This window comes from Parasteatoda tepidariorum, chromosome 5 (genome assembly GCF_982258835.1).
Source record: "Parasteatoda tepidariorum strain Cologne lab strain chromosome 5, Ptep-v5.0, whole genome shotgun sequence".
In the NCBI taxonomy this organism is placed as follows: domain Eukaryota; kingdom Metazoa; phylum Arthropoda; class Arachnida; order Araneae; family Theridiidae; genus Parasteatoda; species Parasteatoda tepidariorum.
Window position 1 is genome coordinate 30657851 of NC_141759.1, and position 21894 is coordinate 30679744.

At 30.3% G+C, this 21894-nt stretch overlaps 1 protein-coding gene across 7 annotated transcripts in view; it reads left to right on the plus strand.

The window, feature by feature from the left end:
- LOC107445775 (rho GTPase-activating protein 45) overlaps nucleotides 1–21894 on the plus strand; it is a 233965-nt gene that overhangs the window by 140745 nt on the left and 71326 nt on the right. For 2 of the 7 annotated variants that reach the window (XM_087163603.1, XM_087163604.1), the window contains exon 1: nucleotides 16032–16327. The exons of the other annotated variants lie outside the window; for them this stretch is intronic. In XM_087163603.1, coding sequence (XP_087019729.1) covers nucleotides 16320–16327 — 8 coding nt within the window. In that variant the 5' untranslated portion in view covers nucleotides 16032–16319. Of the gene's footprint in view, nucleotides 1–16031; nucleotides 16328–21894 lie in introns of those variants that run through there. 7 annotated transcript variants of the gene reach the window in all.

Genomic DNA, 21894 nt, shown 5'->3' on the forward strand with positions numbered 1-21894 from the left:
AATAGCCCAAGGAACCCTAAATGTCATATCAGAATTTATGCAAACTCAATATGCTTTCTGAATCTAATATGATATAAAGCTTCATTATAAATAAAGAGAGCGATATAGAAGTAATTAGATTTCATTTTAAAAATACAAATTTTTCTCATATCATGTTTAAAAAAAAAAACTTATACTTTTAGCGCTATGTTTAGGAAATATATTGTTAACAATATTCAATTATCTTTAGTTGCATACTATTTTTAACAATTTATTTTGTATCATTATAAAATTCAATTTTAAAATAAACAATTTATCTTTTCGTATTCCCGAATCTCGCTAGCTTTACTTATTACTGTGATATTTTTCACTTCCTAATTTATTTATTATTATTATTTTTTTGACTAATGATACCTAACTTTCTTTTTTTATTAACTAAAAGAGCGGATCTAATTTTCTCTTCTGTTAATTTTGAAAAAAAAAATACAATCATAATAGTAATCCAAACACGAAAAATGGTGAGATAAATCCTAAATTCATAAATCAAGATAATCATTATCTTTCTCGGATAACTTACACACACACATTTAATAAATGACTGCTCACAGTCTCTACGCTTAGTTAATCGATTTTCTTCTTCCAAGAAATTATCACGTAAACATAATCCTAAGTTATAAGTCATCCTTTTTATTATAATTAAGCGTTTTGCTATTAAAAAATACATTGCAGACCACACCTGCTTCTCTTTCGAAGACCGCAATGAAGCAAATTATTTATGAAAGCATTTTTTTATTTTGTGATGGTGAGTAACAGGTGACCAATTTTAATTTTGCATTTCCGTGATTAAGCGTGCGTGTTAATTACTACTTCACTTAAGTTGGAAATTCTTTTTCCTTATTTCTCTAGTATTGTTTTCGCACTTGATTCAGGGTGAAGGGTATTCTTATGAATACTTACAATGAATTATTTTTCTGTAATTATTGCGCGTTTGTTTTCGCTTTTAGTTTATTGTTGTTAGATAAAAGTTACTAATTCGTCGATTTTTTTTCTTACCAAACATTTACCCAAGATTGCGTTTTATGTAAGTATAAATTATAGGTCAAAAATATTTTTCTTGCGTCGTCAGACTTCAGCTTTTTATTATATGTAGGAAGTACTTTGGGCAATACGGTAAAAAAACTACATACTTTCCGAAAGTCAACATCCTTAGTACTATTTCCGGATACGTACTTTACAATTTTCTGAAATGTCCACTAAAAAAGTAGATTCTATGTTAAACCTTATAGGATGTTTAATTTGACTATTAAGTTGATTAACGTTTAAATTGAATGATATCGTAGCATTAAGTTCAGGCAAGGTTTCGTCAATATACAAATCGATACGGATTCGTATCCCCATCTTTTTCTGCTCGGAGGAGACACCTCAGCCTGAAGCAACGGAATGTTGAAAATTTCATAAGTCTCGATTGGCATTAACCGATCCGTCGGTTAAACGAAGGTGCCACAAAGACCTGCTTTTTAGAATTATGTTAAAATGTATCGTTACTGCCACATTTATTATTTTTAAACGCACTTATACACTCGAAATTGAATACTGCTTCTTTTAAGATGGGTAAAGGCAAAAATAAAATATGGAGGCAGGAAAAAAACATTTTTCAAGCGTTTATTAAAAAAAGCCACTATTCGTTGTTTTATTTCTTTATTATATGCATAGTCTTGTATTTATTTAAGTATTAAAATAATGAGTTGACTACACTCCTGCATATCGCTATGCTTTTTAAATAAAAATTAGATCTGTTTAAGTTTTCATACTATAACCATTTTTACGAGAGATGCTCAAATTGAAGAATGATTCTGATACAGATTGAGCATCTATCTTCCACAACTTCTAACTTCCTGCTATATCCGTCAATACCCACCTTCTTCTTGACAGCCTTAATTGAGACAATTATTTAATTTTTTTTCAGTGCCAGAATAAGTTTCTTAACCGTGAATTGTTTCCCTGTATTCTAAGAATTTAAATCAACTCGATTGCTTCATTTATGACATCTCATTTTCTCTTGCAATCTTACCTTGTTTTCAAATAACTTATTACATTTTCTGTACATCTCGATGATTCGTTTTTAATTGCTTACTCTCCCACGTGACATCATCCTTATATTCCATCCTTCGCTCCCTCATTATCATCTCATCTTTTCTCATCACACCCCCCCCCCCCCATTGCTTACGTCTCCATCATATTATACTACAACTATTTATCTCAGATCATGTCATTCACCTATTTTACCTCCGCACTTATTCTTTAATATTATTTGACGAATTGTGTCATTTTGTCATCATCAATCATCTCGACTACAGTACTCATTCACTACAGTTAGACTTAATTTAAACTTCCTTGGACGTTTAATTTTGTTCGGGCTTTTTTTTCCTTCACTTAAATTTTAGAATGTAGGAACAATTTGCATTTTTTTCTTCCTTTTTTTATGAAAAATGTACATTGAAATTATTTTTATTAACTTACAAAATATTATTGAAATCTACTAGTTGTTCCCGAAAATCATCGTAATTCATAAAAGTGCTGATAATACAGTTGAACTTCGATTATCTTATATCCATCGTTAAACAGCCTACCCAATTTTGAGTTTAGGACTACTTATGTATGTTTCCCGCAGTGGACTGATCGTTAAGACACGGTTCCCAGCAGATCACCGAAGTCAAGCATCACTGGCTACGGTCAGTGTGCGGGTGGGTGACCACTTGGATCAGTCTGCGTAGGGACAGAGGGTGTGCGGTATTGCTCCTCGACAAACTGTTCTACCGTAAAGTGCTCGACTTCGAGTGCAGGTCGTCGGGCTACCGAAGTGGGGGCACCATCCCCTCTACAGAGGATCGAAATTGTGATGGCATGTCTTCGGATCATCCTCAGGGATGTTTCCCAGACCATCGCCAATAGCCCATTGTGCAGCCCTAGTGCGACGTAAATGAACTACAACAACAACTACTTATATTCAACTCCGTAGCCTTGTAATTTTCAACCAATCCAGAAGACAAGGAAACTCCCGGATCAGTACCCCCAGAGCTATTGATTTGTTATGGGGACATGGAAGACTTAGCGTTAAAAACTAATTTACGCACCCAATAATTGTATCGACCTTTTTTTTTTAATAAAATATTGTTTAGTGCTCGTGATGTATCGATCTATTAATCAATGAACTGTATACATATGATAATTTATTTACAAAATTAATGACATAAAATTTGACAAGATCATTGTGAAGTGACAGGGAGATGCGCCCTGTTCCAGAGTTGAATGGCAACTGAATAATATCATGTTATATGATGTGAACGCCTTGTGGCATAATTTGGCAATTCCTAACAAATATTAATGTATGAAAAACAATTCATGCCGATTAAGTACCAATTCATTCTTCTTTTATCGGTCAAATCAGCATTTCCATCCGAAGGTAAAAATTTACCATTTATAGATTTTCATTTTTCTAGGTCTCAAACAAATTTACTGACCATCTCTCTGGAACTGATATTTATATTTATGCCTCTATGGTCAATAGTGATTCCTTTACGACCGGTGAAGTTTAAATTAGCCGTAAACAACTAAATATTACAACAATCTATTTCCTGTAGATGTTGGAAACGTATGTCTACTTTCCGTTGTAACTCTAATGGAAAATAAAATCGCCTATTCTATTAAACTATTCGATTTGAAGGTATAGTTTATTGACGACGCTAATTATTCTAAGATTTTAAAGTATGTAAGAAAACACACTTGCATTTTTTTTTCCAAAATCAAAACCATTCACCGCCTTAACTAGGTTTGAGAACAAACACTGTGTTGGTGGAATGTATAATTTAAAACACTGTTACTTTTCTGGACTAACAGTTTTCACTGCTTTCTTTGCCCACTAACGGAACTAGTGTCTCTGTTGATAATTGCAGGTCAAAGTGGGCTGACTTGTTTTACTATTACATGTTTGATCATTTCTGAGGTCAACTCCCTTTTTGATAGACATATCTACTTCCCACTCTCACAAGTTTCTCGAAGATTAAAAATTTGCCTGAAAGCTGTTTTCTTAACATAAAAGCTTACCAAACCTTTCCGCTTACCACACTTATGTATTTCGGTGCCACCTTATATGTTATCGAGAACTAAAAAATCAGAGTTGCAAATTTTTAGTTACATTTAAAACATTGTGTTAAAACATTAACAACATCGTGTTGAGTCTTCTAATGTAGTATATATTTTTTTACTTCATTCTTATCAAAGATTCTGAAAATATATTTTAAGGACTGTTGTTTTGGAATATCCTGTGTTTCAAAATCAAACTATGTCAAAATAAGATTAAATATTTTGACTTTAAGTCCGGCATTTGAGTATTTGTATGTGAATGTTAGGTTTAAAACGTACTGACTTGCTCCATGGCCCTATAGTCCATGTTGAACCACGGCCTTCCTAACAATTCGAATCCAAAGTAGTCTGTTTCGCGCCTTAGTTTTTCTATTTCTTATTTTTAAGATCTCCCTCCAGCTTCTCCGTTTTTGTTGTCCCTGGCATCGACCTTTAAAGATCTTTTTTGTGTATTGGTTGTTTTATAGTCCATGTTGAAAAACGGCCTTCCAAACAATTCAAATCCAAAGTAGTCTGTCTCAAGCCTTAGTTTTCCAATTCCTTATTTTTAAGATCTCCCTCCAGCTTCTCCGTTTTTGCTGACTTTGGCATCGACCTTTAAAGATCTTTCTTGTGCATTGGTTGTTTTATAGTCCATGTTGAACTACGGCCTTCCAAACAATTTGAATCCAAAGTAATCTGTCTCTAGCCTTAGTTTTCCAATTCCTTATTTTTAAGATCTCCCTCCAGCTTCTCCGTTTTTACTGACTTTGGCATCGACCTTCAAAGATCTTTTTTCTGCATTGGTTGTCATTCATTCTGTCCACTGTATTCTTTTTTATTATTATTTTGCATAGTTTATTATAACCTTTTCTTTTTAAAAAACGTTTAAATTTCATAGGTTTAAAATATAGTTTTTGAAAAGACAAAAGCATTTTTATTACAATTTACGTAAGTCAACTCCTTTACAAATTTAAACTTTTAAGTTTGTATACTTATATAGATGTTTCCTGAAATTAAAGTTAGGTTTATCGTTAAATTTTGCACATCAATAACTCTAGATAACTAAACAGTCGTCTAACTGACTCCTGACTTTTGCTAAGTTTACGAAGGCGAGATTAGTTTATTGGTATACAACATACATTTAGAAGCTTGTTTGCTCGATTTAGGCTTATAAGCATTTTTCAAGTACAAAGACAGATAGCACAATTCATTCAGGAACAAATATCGCGAGAATACATTCAAGGCTGAGGCGGCATTCGAACCTGCTACATCCACAATACAGAGAGTTAGACGGGCGAAATCGGGTCTAAAATTGAGATCAGGTCTGGAAGCTAATATGAATCAAGACGGAAAAAAGCAAAAACTCTTTTTAAAAAATTATTTCATTATAGCTTGTTTTCGGGAAGAGTAAATTATCCATGACTTCCATGAATTATTTAACAGTCATAACAAATATATAGGCAACTTTTTTTTAACCCTAAGAAAAAGTAAATAGTGTAGTTAGATCTTATTTTGTACCTCACAGAAACCGATTATAATGGAGAAAAGATTTTTTTTGTTCCATTAGTACAATTTAATCTTAATTCGGGAGTGGGGATTTAAAATCTGTAATTAGTTTTGTTCCGAAAGTTAAAATGACATTCTAAGTTTAGTTTATTTTTTGACTGAATGTATAAGTTTATGAAGAACATATAGATTTAAATACATAATCATAATTATATAATTATTTTATAACATCTTTGAGCGGCTGAACCAATTTGAAAGTTACGACTATTAATGTTCAACTCCGCAGCCTTGTAAGTTTGAACCCAATCCAGAAAACAAGGGAACTCCTAGATCAAGTATAGGGAGAAGTTTGCCTTCGTGGAGGACTGTATGATAGAACTAATCCACACTTGCGTTACATGGAGAGGAAAACCACGAAAACTTCCCACAGTTAGTCTGACGGCAAGGGGACTCTAATCCATGATCCGTCCACCACTGAGGATATTTTATGTCAGCAATGTGTTCATACGAGCTGGTGCGGAATTCGTATTGACCAGCCATCGCAGGGATTCGAACCTGGTTATCTCATTGAGAGGCGAGAGCCCTATCCCCTGAGCCACCACGGCTCATGCATACATATACACATGTTTGCTCCTTTGAAAATAACACTTGAGACAAAAAACATATGACCTTAACGAATCGTAAAGGGAAATGTTTTAGTGCATTCTTCCTACCATTCATTTTGTAGTAGAGAAGTGGGGATACTTAGTATTCACTCGAATGATTTTTAAGAAATTCTAGTGAGGAATACGCTATTAAATTTCGTGAAAGCTAAAGCTTGTGGAAAGGACGGACAAACGGGACTGTTGTTCAACGTATGGCAAATATTTGAAATTGGCGGCTAATCGCTTAACAGCTATAAACCACTGTTCGTGACGTCACTGAAAGACCTTGGTGATCTCAACGGTCTTATTTCTCGGTGGCTACGAAAAAAACCGGTTGCAGATTTAAAATCAGCAACGCAAAAATATCTAAGGTCCGTTTAATCTCATGCAAAATTCAACATTCCATAATCACATGCAACGGAAAACCAAAAAAAAATAATAATAATTCACGGTGTCATAAATGTAATAGTTTTACTACCAGTTTGTTCACTTTTCCGTCTTACTTTCACCCCTTGTTAGGATGTTATCGTAACCTTTTAAGATCTTCAAAGATTGCAAAAACTACATTTTATTATTTATTTAAATTTTAAAAAAAATAAGAGTATTTCAATTTTAAGCAAGTCTAATTCGCTAATTTATTTGCCATGTAATATTAAAATAAGCAAGTTCATTATTCGTGGCACATGAACCCAGCCGATCAGTTACCACTTCATAAAGTCTTAACAGAAGAAATACATTTTAAATTCATAGAATACCCATAAATCTTATAACAGGGTTCCCGCGGTCCTTGAAAAATTAAAAAAGTGGTAGTAAATTTAGGGTGGAGCTACAATATATTTTTTTGTTTTAATATGCTTTTTCATCGTAAGATACTGAAATTTTCGTGAATATATATATTTTTTAGAAAACATCTTTTAGTGGTGGCTACACAGAAATAAAAATGTCAAAATTTCTTTTATTTTTATTACCACTTTTTAAAATTCTCAAGGACCGTGGGAACCCTGTATAAGAGTGTGTTAAATTTATTCCGTCCGGTGTTCACTCAGAGTAAAATCAAAGAGGGGAAAAAATGGCAAAGAAAAAATCTTAACTATTTATAACACCTGTGATGCTTCAGTCGTCTCTCGGGAATGAAGCTCATCGAATATCAGTGATTAAGCACATATTTTTCCTGTTTACTCTCTGACATGTTTCATGATTTCTGCGTTGAATTACTGATTGATTTAATCGTTAAAGTCATTTGATTTGAAGCTTCACTTAAGATAGAGACCTTAAGTGCAGTTATTTATTAAAGTATGCTTAGTAGGAAAACTAATAAAAAATATAAAATAATTTAATAAAAAAAATGGGATTAAACTTTATATTCGAAGCTTTAGAAATTAGGTGAAATTGCTTACTCAAAATGTCGCCTAATAATTGAAAAAATCAGAATATTTCAATCAGATATCATAGCAATATTTGTTTTCTTTAATTTAATGCTTACATCACTAATGACAGATGATTTTTTTTCTTTTTTCGTTCTTTTGTGTGTGTGTGTGTACACCACTTTGAATCACAGGTGATATTATTTTTTATAGAGTTTGGCTTACGTTTGAAGTAAAAATATTGCAAAAATTCAAAATATTAAGATGTTAAACACATTTTGGGTAAGAGTAGAGTATTTTACTTTTTTACTCTATTGCAAGAGGGCCGGAATAGCCTAGTTGACAGGGTGCTGGACTCACATTTGTGAGAACGGGAGTTCGAATTCGGCCTATCGAATACTGTCCGTCTAGTAAATGGTGACTGGTGCACGTTAAATTTGTCGGGTCACAAAGTCTTCCATGTTCCCATAACAAATTATACCTCTGTGGGTACTGAATCAGCTACGCGAAATGATATACTTGAATAATTTGAAATAAACGACGCGAAAATATATAAGGTCCTTTTAAAAAAAATCACTTGCACCAGTACAAAAAAAATTCTGCCCCAGTGTTATTCTCACAGCGTCCAAGAATAAATAAGTTTAAAACTTCACGTTGTGTTTGCATTCGAAATCATTAATATGATTGATTAGTTGAAAATGACACGCTATTTGTATTAGTCGCCCAAGGCATCGCCTACAGATGGAATAAACACGGTGATTAAAAATAATTTTCGTTATTCGTTTCGTTTTTCCTATTCTAGTTATGTTAGTAGTAGTGTATTTGAATTTAGTAGGTCGTTCTATCAGTGCTCTTCAATCAATGCATCAATCAGCATCCTTTTCAATTTTCTAGACTCCAATTTATACTGTTAGCTCTTAATTTTTCCAAGTTTGCAAATCCTTTTTTTTTTTTTTTTTTTTTTTTTTTGGTTAAAAGTTTATAATCCTAATGTCTGATCTCAAAAAGTGGTCTATATACAGGGTGATTCTAAAAAGATGAGGAAAATTTTAGGAAGTGATAGTACACACCCAGACAAAAAATTTTTATCAAAGAATGCATGGTCGGAAACAAAACCCAAAACCGCTAGAGGGCGTCAAAGTTTATGTTCTTATATGAGGCAAAAACACACAAAGAACGATGAAGTTAAGTTATAAAAGCAAATTTAATGGCAGGTGATTACAATAAGTGTTCAAAACAGTGGCCGGCAGCGGCTATGCTGGTGCAACGGCGAAGAAAAGATATGCGAACTTTCCCTGCAGCGGCCGAAACATATTTCAGTAGATAGAACTACCTTGTTTTTTGCAGAATAAATACAAGTAATGAAGCTCGTGTGATACCATTTTTTTAAAGGAATCGTCCCAATAAGAGGACGCTGGGCCATAGTGGCTCGGGGGATAGAGCACTAGCCTCCCAATGAGGTGCCCCGGATTAGAGTCCCTGCGATGTCTAGTCGATACGAATTCCCCATTAGGCAGCATCAAAATATCCTCAGTGGTAGATGGATCATGGGTTGGAGTTCCCTTGCTGTCAAGCTGACCGTGGGAGGTTTTCGCATCAAAAAGTTCTCTGCGAGGCCCAATTTCTCCCAATACTTGATCCAGGAATTTCTTTGTTTTCTGAATTGGGTTCAAAATTGTTACGGAGTTGAACATTGGTAGCCGTAAACATATTTTCTGGTATTAATTAACTGAAACATAAATTTTCATGTGTAACAACAATTCTGTTTAAAATTTTCGATTATTAATCTTGCGATTACCTTAACGATTATTAATCTTGCTTTTTACATTGCTCAGATCTTGGAAGAAAAAAAATTTCATTATGTAAAATATTTTACTTCGAGTTTAAACCGTTACCTGCTCCTGACGTAATATTACGCGATATGGTATTTTGTGCAGCCTGTTTTTGACGTAATATTACGTTCCGGTGTTGTCCTTCCATTTTGTCAAGTTTTTGATACGTCATTTTGTTCACTACAATTTGCCTGCAAGCTAGCCAATGGCAAAGATTGCCTATGCTATCAAAAAGCGTTAGAAAGCAAATAGCCTTATAATATCTTCAAATTAATATCTCTTGCATTTATTATTCCACTTTAGAAATCTTTTATCTTAAATTTCTATGTATCAAGAGCATAACAATTACTACACAGTTTATTGTTTCCAAATAACGTAACTATTATGCGAGTCAGATATTTATCTTACGAAATTAACTAACATTACAATTTTAATTTCATCACCATTCGCTGTACACATAAAATGTTTAATGATTTTCCCTAATGAAATTACACACAATAAATTAACTCTTTACTCACTTTCATGGCAATAAAACAAAACAGCAACCAGTACTTTAGGCAGATGAATTTCACTTTTCCAATGAAACATAAAACGACCATTAATAAAAAAAAATGGCTTCTTCATATCCGCAAGACAAGGAACTAATGACTTTCTGGGAAGAATTTCTCTCATGCAAAGGAACGAGAATGCAGAATATTTTTATGTAAATAAATTATCTTTTGGCCATCATTAACAAAATCATATACATAGGTGGTGGATCCATTTCTTAATATCTAATGAACCAACAAACCACAACTCAGGCTGCGCATAATAAGTTGCCAAATCTTTCTGGAAATGCCGAGAGAGTAATTTTTTAAGTGTCACTGTTATTTATAACTCTAACTCAGTATTAACTTTTTTCCGATTCGAACAATTTATGTCTATAGTCCTCACAATAGGATGATACTTTTTTTTAAGAAAAAAGCAGCTGGCAGCATATTGTTAGGGTTAATTCTGTAGGAACTATCCACCATTCTACCGTAATATATATACATATAGTTAAAAAATTGAGAAAAAAAGGTGCCCTTATGTATTATAAGTTTCAAATTATTTAAAAATATTTGTATTATTATTTCAGATAATAATACAAATATTCTTAAAGTTACAATTAAACTTTTGAAATTATTATTTGATAATAATTTCAAAAGGTTGATGGAAACAGTTGTTTTTTTATGCGATTTAAGAAGACACAAGCATATCTATCTATATTATATAAAACGCTAATACGTACGTATACATCAATAAAACCGATGATATTTCTTTTCTCGCGTTGGCAACAGTTTTCATTTTTAATTGATATGCTTCGGCGCGCAAGAGCACGTAGTGAGCATCATATGTCTAATCGGGTGAATTCTCACCGAATTATCAAAAAAATTCTCACAAAATTATCTTCATCGAAGCCGATGCTTTACATCCGGCGTTCAGTACTATTTCATATTGTTTTACAACACATGGTTTTAGCCCTCTGGTGGGAAAGACTTTAAAACAAAACTTACAACAGTTACTTTTCTCAGCAACTGAAATTTAGAATAGTGTGATTAAGAAAAATATGTGAACTGTTTGCAATTTCATATTAATATTGAAATGTAGAATTTTCTACAGTGAAAAGTTTTCGGAACTTCAGTGTTCAAAAAAGTATACAAAAGCTAGACGTTAAGAACGTATCCAATGAGCGAGCAAAGCGAGCATTGGATTGCGAAGCTATCCGAAATGAACTTCGAAAGCAGTTCCGGGGGTTGGCGAGCGCCAGCGAGCAGGGGGCGAAGCCTCCTAGTTATATTGTAACTTAGCTAATTTGATGTAAAATAAATCAAGGAAATTAGGAAATTGTTTAATAATAATACTAGTCAAAAATTGAGGGGAAATGGTGCCCTTATGTATTATAAAATATAATAGTTTTGAATTAATGGTCAATGTATAATAGTTTTATGTATAATATAATAGTTTTATGTTAATATAATAGTTATAGTTTATGTATAATATAATAGTTATAGGTTTATGTACAATATAATAGTTTTATGTAAGTTTTATGTATAATAGTTTAATGTATAATAGTTAATGTATAATAATTTTGAATTAAAGAATATTTGTATTAACATTTCAAATAATAATACAAATATTCTTAAAAATTCAATTAAACTTTTGAATTTATTATTTGGTAATAATTTCAAAAGTTTAATTGAAATAGTTGTTTTTTACTACGATTTAAAAAGACACAAACATAGTAAATTATAACTTAGCTAATTTGACTTAAAGTAAATCAAGAAAATTAGAAAATTGTTTAATAATAATATTAGTTAAAAAAGTTGCCCTTACTTATTATGAGTTTTAAATTATGTAAGAGCATTTGTATTATTAAATATTTCGTATACATAAAATATTTAATGTTTTTTCATTTTATTTTTAGTTACTAAAATAACCATATAGTAAAACATCGCTAAATTTAGGGGTAAAAATTATCACAATAGCAATGGTTTCATTTCATATAATTACAAAAGCAAAATTTTGTATAGTTTTGAAGCATTTTGTATAGTTTTTGTAGAATTTTGATCTAACCCAATTGCTAAAAAAAATATTCATTTGAAATCCGCGTATGAATTAATAATACCCGCATTTACATGTCGTGAGTTGAGATTAAAAAAAGAAACAATTCTGAAGAAACTTCATACATTATTTCATAGGAAATCATATTTAAAGCGGGAAGTAACAAGTTAATGCGAAACCTCTTAACGGTAGGGCTCAAACAATTCAATTTTTCATTTTGAAATCTTTTGTATTTATCATTTCTAATATAGAATTTTTCAAACTCTTTATTGCACAATTTGTTCATGTCATTCATAATATATCCATTTAGTTGCGAGAAAAAATCTATTGGAGACAAATATTGAAACAACACAATAGTTTCATTGAAAGTAAACGACTGACTCACGAAACGAATAAAAAAATCAATGAAATATTGAAAATAAAGTACATTTTGCCTTTTATTACCTTAGTTGTAGCGGATAAGTCATAACTGTGAAACTGCTAATTTAATTTGCATACGTTACTTTAATAAACGTATTAAATTAAAAGGCGGAAAATTCGCTGGTAATAAAATTTAATTCCCTCATATAAGGAAAACTTGGTTAAGAAGTGGTAATAAAAAATAATTTGATCCTTGGGTAAAAAGGAAATAACTTAAAAGGTGAAGTTAAGCTTTAGTAGAGATATGCGAAATTATGTTTTTTTGAATACAATAATATAGTTATACATAATTCCAATGATATTGTCAAAATTTTATGTTTGAAATTTATCAAAATTATGCAACAACTTCGTTCATTTGGCTCTTACTTCTTCATATCTAATACTGATTTAGTAATGATTTTTGATAGAAAAAAGAACCTCATCGACTAAAAAGACTGTATTGTATGTTTTATGAATCATAATGAAGCAATTTTGTTTAGCAACCATTTCAAATAAATCAGCTTGAGATTTATTTAGGAAAAAACAATGATTTCCTACAAAACACTAATTTTATTTGTAAAGATTCTTTATTGATTGCCAACAGATGGCATCACAGGTAGGTGCTAACAAATAAGGCTTGTCTATCAAAATTTTTTATAACCGTCGTTTAATAGCCGACCCAATTTCGAGTTTACAACTACCAATGTTCAGCTCCGTATCCTTGTAATAATTGTGAACCCAATCCAGATGAGATGGGAACTCATGGATCGAGTATTGGGAGAAATTTGCCTTCGTTGAGTACTCTTTGATGAAACTTACCCGCGTTTGCTTTACATAGAATGGAAAACCACAAGACCTTCTCACAGTCAGCCTGACGGCAAGGGGATTCTTTCTAACTCATGATCCGACTACCGCTACGAATGTTTTTCGTCAGCACTGTGGTCAGTACGAGCCGGTGTTCAGAATTCGAATCGAGCAGCCATTGATTTATTCGAACCCTAGTTATATCATTGAATGCTCTTTATCCCCATGATTAAGAACATAGCCATAGCACGTTCTTTTTTTTTTTTCAAAAGAGTTAAGAATTGTTACTCAACTACTTCATTTTTTTTTTACGCTTGCCATTGTTTTTACGTTTTTTTAACGTTTTTGTTACGTTGCAACAACAAAAAATTGTTTTTTCATATTTATCCTAAGTAGAAGCATTTCCTTTTTCCTTGAAAATTTAAAGACAAAAAACTAGAGAATTATTCTAAAATAATAACGTAAAATTATTTTTCCTCGATTTTTTTAATACTTAAGTATCAGCTGACAATGAAAATAAAAGAGTTAAAAAACTAGTGAAACATTTCTTTGTTATATAGGTACTGTAGAGGTTAATATAATCGAGCAGTCATTTTTTTTGAGGCAATAAGTTTACAAAAGATTCATATTTTATAAAACAGCATATTTTTTTGCAGATGAACATTGGTAGTCGTCAACTCAAAAAATTGGGTCGGTTGTTCAACGACGGCTATAAAATAAAATAAAATTAGCTCAATTTAGAACCTAAATGGCTCAGGGGATAGAGCACCCGCCTCCCAATGAGATGACCCATCTTCGAATCCTAGCGAGGGCTGATAGATACAAATGCTGCATCTGACGCGCACCGACCATAGTGCTGGCATAAAACATCCTCAGTGGTAGACGGATGGTTAACCGTGGGTGGTTTTCGTGTTCTTCCACCTTATGTAATGCAAATGCAGGTTAGTTCCATCAAAAAGTCTACAAAAGCTAGTTTATCCCAATACTTGATCCAGAATTCCTTTGTCTTCTAGTTTAAATTCAAAATCATTTTTCACAACCATCATTTCTTAACAATTTTTTTTATACCATTGTAACATTTATCCCTTTTACCCTATATGTAATTTATCCTTTTATCTTAGTGATACAGTTATATTTTTATCCTATATTTTTAAACACTGTATAAACTTAATTATTGTATGAATTTATCCTATAAACAATTTATCTATTTTATCCTAACGTAGTATTTATCCTTTTTTTCCAATTTTGTCCAGATGTGCAGTAAGACAATAGTTATAATGAGAGAGTTCTAAATGACGAAATGTAATTCACCTCTTTGATTCTTAAAAAGTAGTGATTTTTTTAATAAAAACTGTGATTTCGCAATTCTAAAGGATTCATAATTCAATAAGTGTACAGGCTTGACTTTCTCGAAAATATTAATTGCTGCAATACTTATCTTCAGCTAAATTTAGCACTATTTAAACCTATTTAATTCTTATCCGATGATAAGAGGTATCATAACCAATCTGAAGGTAATAAATTTAGACCGATTGGCATCAACAACTATCTTTACTGACTGATATCTACTAGTTAAACATATGCATTAAGGCTCCAATGAAAATAATGAATAAAGTCAGCATATTGTTGTGTGGTTTATACGTAACTGCTTAGCATATCGATGTTGTTATCAGGAGGTAAAGCCATATCAGCTTTCACCTGGTTTAAAAATATGGTCGAAATGTTTCATCATTTGTAGATTAAAGAAGAAATATCATTTTATTTTTGCTTTTTTTTTAAAAGAAAAATCATTGAACTGTTTATAGTTTATTTAGTGCATACCAGTTTCGACCTTTTTTTAATTCGACTTTAATATTATTAAATATATCAAATTCTATTAGTCTACTATTTGACACAGTCAGAAATTTAAAACCTACGCTCATTATTTCCAATAATTTATCTAGGGCTTAAAATATTAAAAAATTTAATAAAGTAGGCAAAAAATTAGATAGCTTATGCTGTTCACTTGCAATATACGAATAACATATATTTCTGGCTAAAGACTTAAAATTAAATGTGACAAAAAGTTTAAGCAATGTTTTTTTCTTTAAATTTATACCTTTATTGAAAATGTAATGTTTTTTAATCGTTCTTGTTTTTTATCCCTTAAATTAATTAATATCTTAATTTTAAAAAAATTAATTTTAGATTTTTATTTTTGATTATTATTAGTCTTTATTAAATACTTTAAAATTTCTGGAATTCCATATTGAAACATTAAATAACTTAATTTAATCACGTAACGAGAAAATTTATTTACAAACATATATTATTTTTAATCCACTAAGAGCCAACGTTCCAGTGAACTTAAAAGTTACAGTTACAAAAAATGGTAAAAACTAGTAATTCTATTATTTCATTCTTGAAATTTTTCAAGTAATGTATCAAGATATTTGTGTTTACTGTAATATATTATCTATTGAAATGCCTAAAATTTTATATAAAGGCATTACAGCAATCTCATTACTAACTATCTAGATGTAAAACTCAGCATCATTTTGTTAAAGGGAATTTAGAACTACATTGATCATTTTATCGTTTTCAAATAAAAGAAAAACAATTGAAATAAAGATCAAACGATGTTAAACTAAACACTTTCATTTGTTTCAAAATCGTAACCACCACTAAAAACGAACATAAATAATCTCGTTAAAGATTTAAAACTTCATATGAAGTTTACAGGCCTGAACTACGTTGATATTCCATCAACATGACGTCACGATCTGTGATCGGCGAGCGGCAAAGTTGATGTTGCCAGATGAGCCCAAATCTAAGTGACGAGAAGGTCGTCTGCGAAAAATGCCGCGTAGAATGATTCGAGGTTTTACTACGATCATTACTTATATTACAAGTTTTATTATTTTTACCTTGATTGCAACATTACTCAGAAGGTGATAGGAAAGCGGAGGATGGTCCTTTGTTTATCGATAAAAGTTGTTCTTTTCAATACACTCTAAGCAAATATTTACCTTCCTCTTTGTCTCTAAAAGAAACTTTAAATGTAAACATGTGATTTGTGATTCTATGATGATTTAAGGATAACCATGTCTAGGTAAGTGCTTTTTCATGCATTAGAAAAACTTCGCAGCTCTAAAACTAAAAGTTTTATTTATGTATAAATTAATAAAAAATGTATAAACAATTGGCACACTTTTTCGTGTTTTGGTATAATTTTTCTTTTTGATCAACAAATCATGGTTTCAAGTAGGAAATTTATAAATGTTATAATAATTAATATTATAATTTAATGTTAGGTTTATGTTAAATGTTATAATTTATAATAACACAGTGGTGACATCGGAGTGTGAAACTAATCCTTCACAAGATATTTTATCACTTAAGTCGACCCTCACAAAATATTTTATCGCTAAATCCGACCCTTCTTAAAATTCTTCTCTTGAAAATGAATCGTTGATGTCTTAAATTCATAATTTTCTAACTACATTTCTTGAAAAACATGCTTTTTGTGTTTTTTTCACAAAAATAGAACTCTTGCAGAACGAACTTAATTATAATTTTGTAATTACAAATAAGGTCAACAATCTAATTGCCTTTTTGTATTTATAAACTGAGTAAATATTATAATGAGTTTAGCAATTTCATGTTTCTGTAAATCTTTTTATAGTCTAATGCTTTTTGATATGAATGCTAGATTTTAGAGTAAATTTTAAACTCAGAACATGAGTAGATATTATAATAAGTATACCAATTTGAATCCCATATAAGTTTCCGTAATTCTCTTTAGAATCTAATAATTTTTATTATGAATACTAGAATTAGTTTTTGTGAGAGTTGAAGTAAATTTATAAAACAAATATCAGTTTTAGATATTCTAATTTAAAAATAATTATCATTTTTAATTAAAAATTTTTGATCTAAAAATAGTGCATTCTTATATTAATATGGCATTTAAATTATATAAAGCACTTGAAACTAATGAATTCTGGGGTTAGTTTTTTGTGAAAGTTCATGTAAATTTATAAAACAAATATCAATTTGCAATGTTCTAATTAAAGAAATATATCTAATTTTTAATTAAAAATTTTTGAATTAAAAATAGTGTTTTATTATATAAATATGGCAATTAAATTATATCAAGCACTTGAAACTAATGAATACTGGGATTAGTTTTTTGTGAAAGTTCAAGTAAATTTATAAAACAAATATATTCAATTCGATATTCTAATTTTAAAAATATGTCCCGTTTTTAATTAAAAATTGTTTATCTAAAATTATTGTATTTACAAAATAATTGTAATTATTGTATTGTAATATTATTGTAATTTACAAAAATATTTTTTAACTTTGTTTATTTATTAATTGTAAAATGGTTTTTTATAACGGAAGAAACTACTGAATTTATGCAACCTTTTGAATTCTTAATATATGTCAAATGTTAATAATTTTAGGAGGATAATGGAACGAGAATGTTTTGGACTTTTTAAGGTCACAAGTCCGAAACATTCTGGTTCCATTATTCTCCTAAAATTATTAACATTTGACTTCTATAAAAAATTCAAAAGGTTGTATAAATTCAGTAGTTTCTTCCGTTAAAAAAATCCATTTTATAATTAATAAATAATGTTAAAAACTTATTTTGTAAATGCATTGTTGCAATTTTAAAGCCTAAATTGCACAACATTAAAGAAAAGGAAAAAAATAAAAAACGTTCTGGAAGTGAAAAAATCAATTTATCTGAAATCCCATGATCATATCGAACCAATATCCATGAACATTGTTTTCAGTAATATTAATTTTGTAATTATTTCTCTAAAAAATAATTTTCTAAATGCATTGTTAAAATTTTAACACCTAAATTACACAGCATTAAAGAACAGGATATAAAAATAGAAAACGTTATTTAAGTGAAAAAATCAATTTACGGGAAATACCATGATCATATCAAACTGATAACCATGAACATTGTTCTCAGTAATATTAATTTTGTAATTATTTCGCTAAAAAATAATTTTGTAAATGCATTGTTAAAATTTTAACACCTAAATTACACAGCATTAAAGAACAGGATATAAAAATAGAAAACGTTATTTAAGTGAAAAAATCAATTTACGGGAAATACCATGATCATATCAAACTGATAACCATGAACATTGTTCTCAGTAATATTAATTTTGTAATTATTTCGCTAAAAAATAATTTTGTAAATGCATTGTTACAATTTTAGCGCCTAAATTGTACAGCATTAAAAAAATAGAAAAATAGAAAACGTTCTGGAAGTGAAAAAATCAATTTATGGAAAATACCATGACCGATATCCATGAACATAGTTCACAGCAACAAAGTAGAATCGTAGAAAAAGCTATTCAAATTTTTGATGCATTTCATTTTTAATGAATTTAAATAATTAATCAACATGAATCATAGTGTTCGAGTTAAATTCAGCGAACAACCTTTATGTAGAATTCTTAAGAAATCAAAAATAGCTCATGGTCTAATGTCTAATTCGTCATAACTTACCTTTGATATTCGAAGAATTGTAGCGAAACGATATGCGGATCGTGCACATTGTTTTATTTCTTAGTGTCTCCAGCTGGAGCGCAACCATGAATTTTGATCTGCCTGGTTTTTGATGCTCTCCAGCTGGTGAAACAAAACCAGCTTATTTTAATAAGATGTACAACCGAATTGATTACTAAAGAAGTACTCGTACAGCCTCCACCAAATGAATTGAAAATTGCTTCTAACATTTGTTTACATCATTTTTATAAGAAAGAGACGTTAGTGGTAAAGGGAAATGATCAGTGATACGATTCAATAACCAGTGAAACGAACCGGTATCTTGTAACAGGGGTTATATTACAGACATTTTGTAATACTGTCAAAAATCTACTCATAATTTAGGGGAATTTGTAGAAATAGGATGTGAAAAATCACAAAATCCAGATGTATGTTCGGAATTTTGCGAAATCTTTTTACAATTTTATGAAATAAAGTTCGTGTTTTTTGTCGAGGGAAAAACAAAAACATACCTTTCGGGGAGTTTTAGTTTTAAAAATAAAAATTTAAGGCGTTATTAAATCGGTTTTTGAAAATAAGTTTCTTGAATTATTAATATATTTTGGTATAATAAATTTCGTAAAATAAATTTTTATCATATGTTTTTAAAAATAAATTCGATTCGTAATTTCTTTTTTAGTGCATTGAGAAAAAAAGAACCATCTTTTTAAGAGGATGCTAGGCGTAATTAAGGTTAACGATAAATGGTTTTGTAAAGCGTTCGTTAATGGACATAAATGTTTGCTCAAGTTCCTGATCAAAATCATATACCTTCTTTATACAGAAGTAACTATTCTAAATGGAAATTATGCTTTGAATTACAGAATTAAAAAATATGAATCACTTTAATTTCAAGGCGGTTAAATTTAAATTAATTCGATTTAGTCTTAAATTAAAATAATACATATTTTATACAAGTTTTTCAACCCATTTGCTTTAAGAATATTCGAATCTATTTGGTGCAACGTGGGCCCGTCAACGTACACAATGATAATTCCTCTGTAGCCGATCGTTAATAAGATCTACGCCTGATGCTCGGAAAAATTGGTGCAAAATCGGTCGAATTGATCCAACGAAATCGAATTTTAAATATCTGATTCACAGTAATTCTGATTAAGTTAAATATCTGATTCACAGTTCATTTAATTCAGTTTCACAGGAACTATAAAGAACGTTTTTGTGTCTCATTTCGTTACTTAAAATATTGTCTGCATTAAATAATTAGCATATTTGCGGTCACCCCTTCAAACCATTAAGATTGAATCCTAGAACGTGAAAATCCGATAATCATATCAAAAGTTATTCAGGGTGGTATGTTTTTCGCACTGTACTTTGTTGGACTTTGTTGAGAGTAAATTAGACTGAAAGTCACGTAGAACAAACTGAAAACTTAACTTTTATTTACATCAAAAAGAATATAAAAACAAGAAAGATGTTGCCAGCACAGGAAACTTAAACTATCTGACTAATCTCGAACTCAACCTCAACATCCTCAAACTTAAACTATCTAACTAATCTCGAACTCAACCTCAACATACTTTATTTATTGGAGAATATTTAAAAAAAAAAAGCATTGCTCATTTAAATCACAAATATTTGATAACTTCCTAGCATTTCTTAAATCACTGTCAAGGAAAACATAGAGTTAGAACATGGGTCGCCAAACTTTTTTCATCATCGACCCCTATATAATTTTTCGAAATCTCCATCGACCCCCATTTAAGAAATTTTCCGTTAATTAAGATAAAACTCCATTAGATACTGTGTTTGTACATTTATTTCATGATTTAAACATTTATTAAAGTAATAGTACATTTTGTAACAATAGTTTTATGAAAAATATATTAATGTTGAAATTTAAATACCTTATTATTTATTAAATAATAAGTAATTATAAATAAGTAGAAATAATAAGTAAAGTAACTACAGATTTATTGCTTCTTAACCAATGAGATGAGTGTGCCTGTTGTTTTTTTTGCAAGGTTCGCTATATTTCGTTCAAAATTGGTCAATTTTCATTTTAAATCCCCTCGTAACTCCACATTTAATTTATTTTTGTACTTAGTTAAGATTGAATTTACGTGACGGAAATCTACTTCAACCATATAGGAACTTGGAAAAGCTAGCATAAAAAGGCTGAGCTATTTCATAAAGTTCTACATATTTTTGCATTATATTTATATTTGTTCAAAATTTACTTATTGTTAAATTTTTAAAAAGCGTCTTTGCTTCAAGATCCGATAATAATTCAGCAAACTCCTCTTGCAGGTTGATGTCCACGTTTTTGATTATGCGTTTATTAATTTATGTTCTATAACGAAACTGATATTAAGTCAATTATAATAAAAATTCACAAATTTTACATACACAATTAGATATTTGGGATTTACTTATTAAGAGCTGTTTTTTCTTCGACCCTTCCGATTCGGATCGACCCCCTGGCTCAGATTGACCCCCAATTTTGTTAAATAGACCCCTGCGGGTCTATATAGACCACTTTGGCGACCTCTGAGTTAGAATGTTAAAAGAACAAATTCGTAAAAAAGTGCTTTAGAATAAAAAAAAAACAATTTCCTTTAAATATGAATTAAAACTTCTTTACATCTCTTCATACTTTTTTGCAAGCAAATTTTTTTTATATAAAATCAATTTGAATGTCGATGAAAATTAAGTTCGCCAGTTAAGTTTGTCTCCTAAAAATAGCGAAGTAGTGACTTCATTTCGAAAGTAGTTTGTAGTCGCCACATTTAAAATTGTAATAAAGTGTAGTTGTAGTTAACTACAAAGAAAATGTACTTTCTCCGACCACTGGTCATCCATTTCATAAATGATGTCTTACTTGAAAGATGGAAAGGGGCTTTTAAAAATTGTAACAACGGAGAGGGGAAGGGTAGTTCAACATCACACAATTTGATTGAAATAAAAACATTCAAAATCAGCTGATTACATACCTTAACGTAATTAATTTATATATTTTTTTCTTATTTTGAATTAAAATAAATACTCCTCCAACTATGCTTACAAATATGCCGTTAAAAACGCTTACGTTTACTACTAAAATTCTAAATAAAAGTACTATAACATGTACATAACGCAAGTACT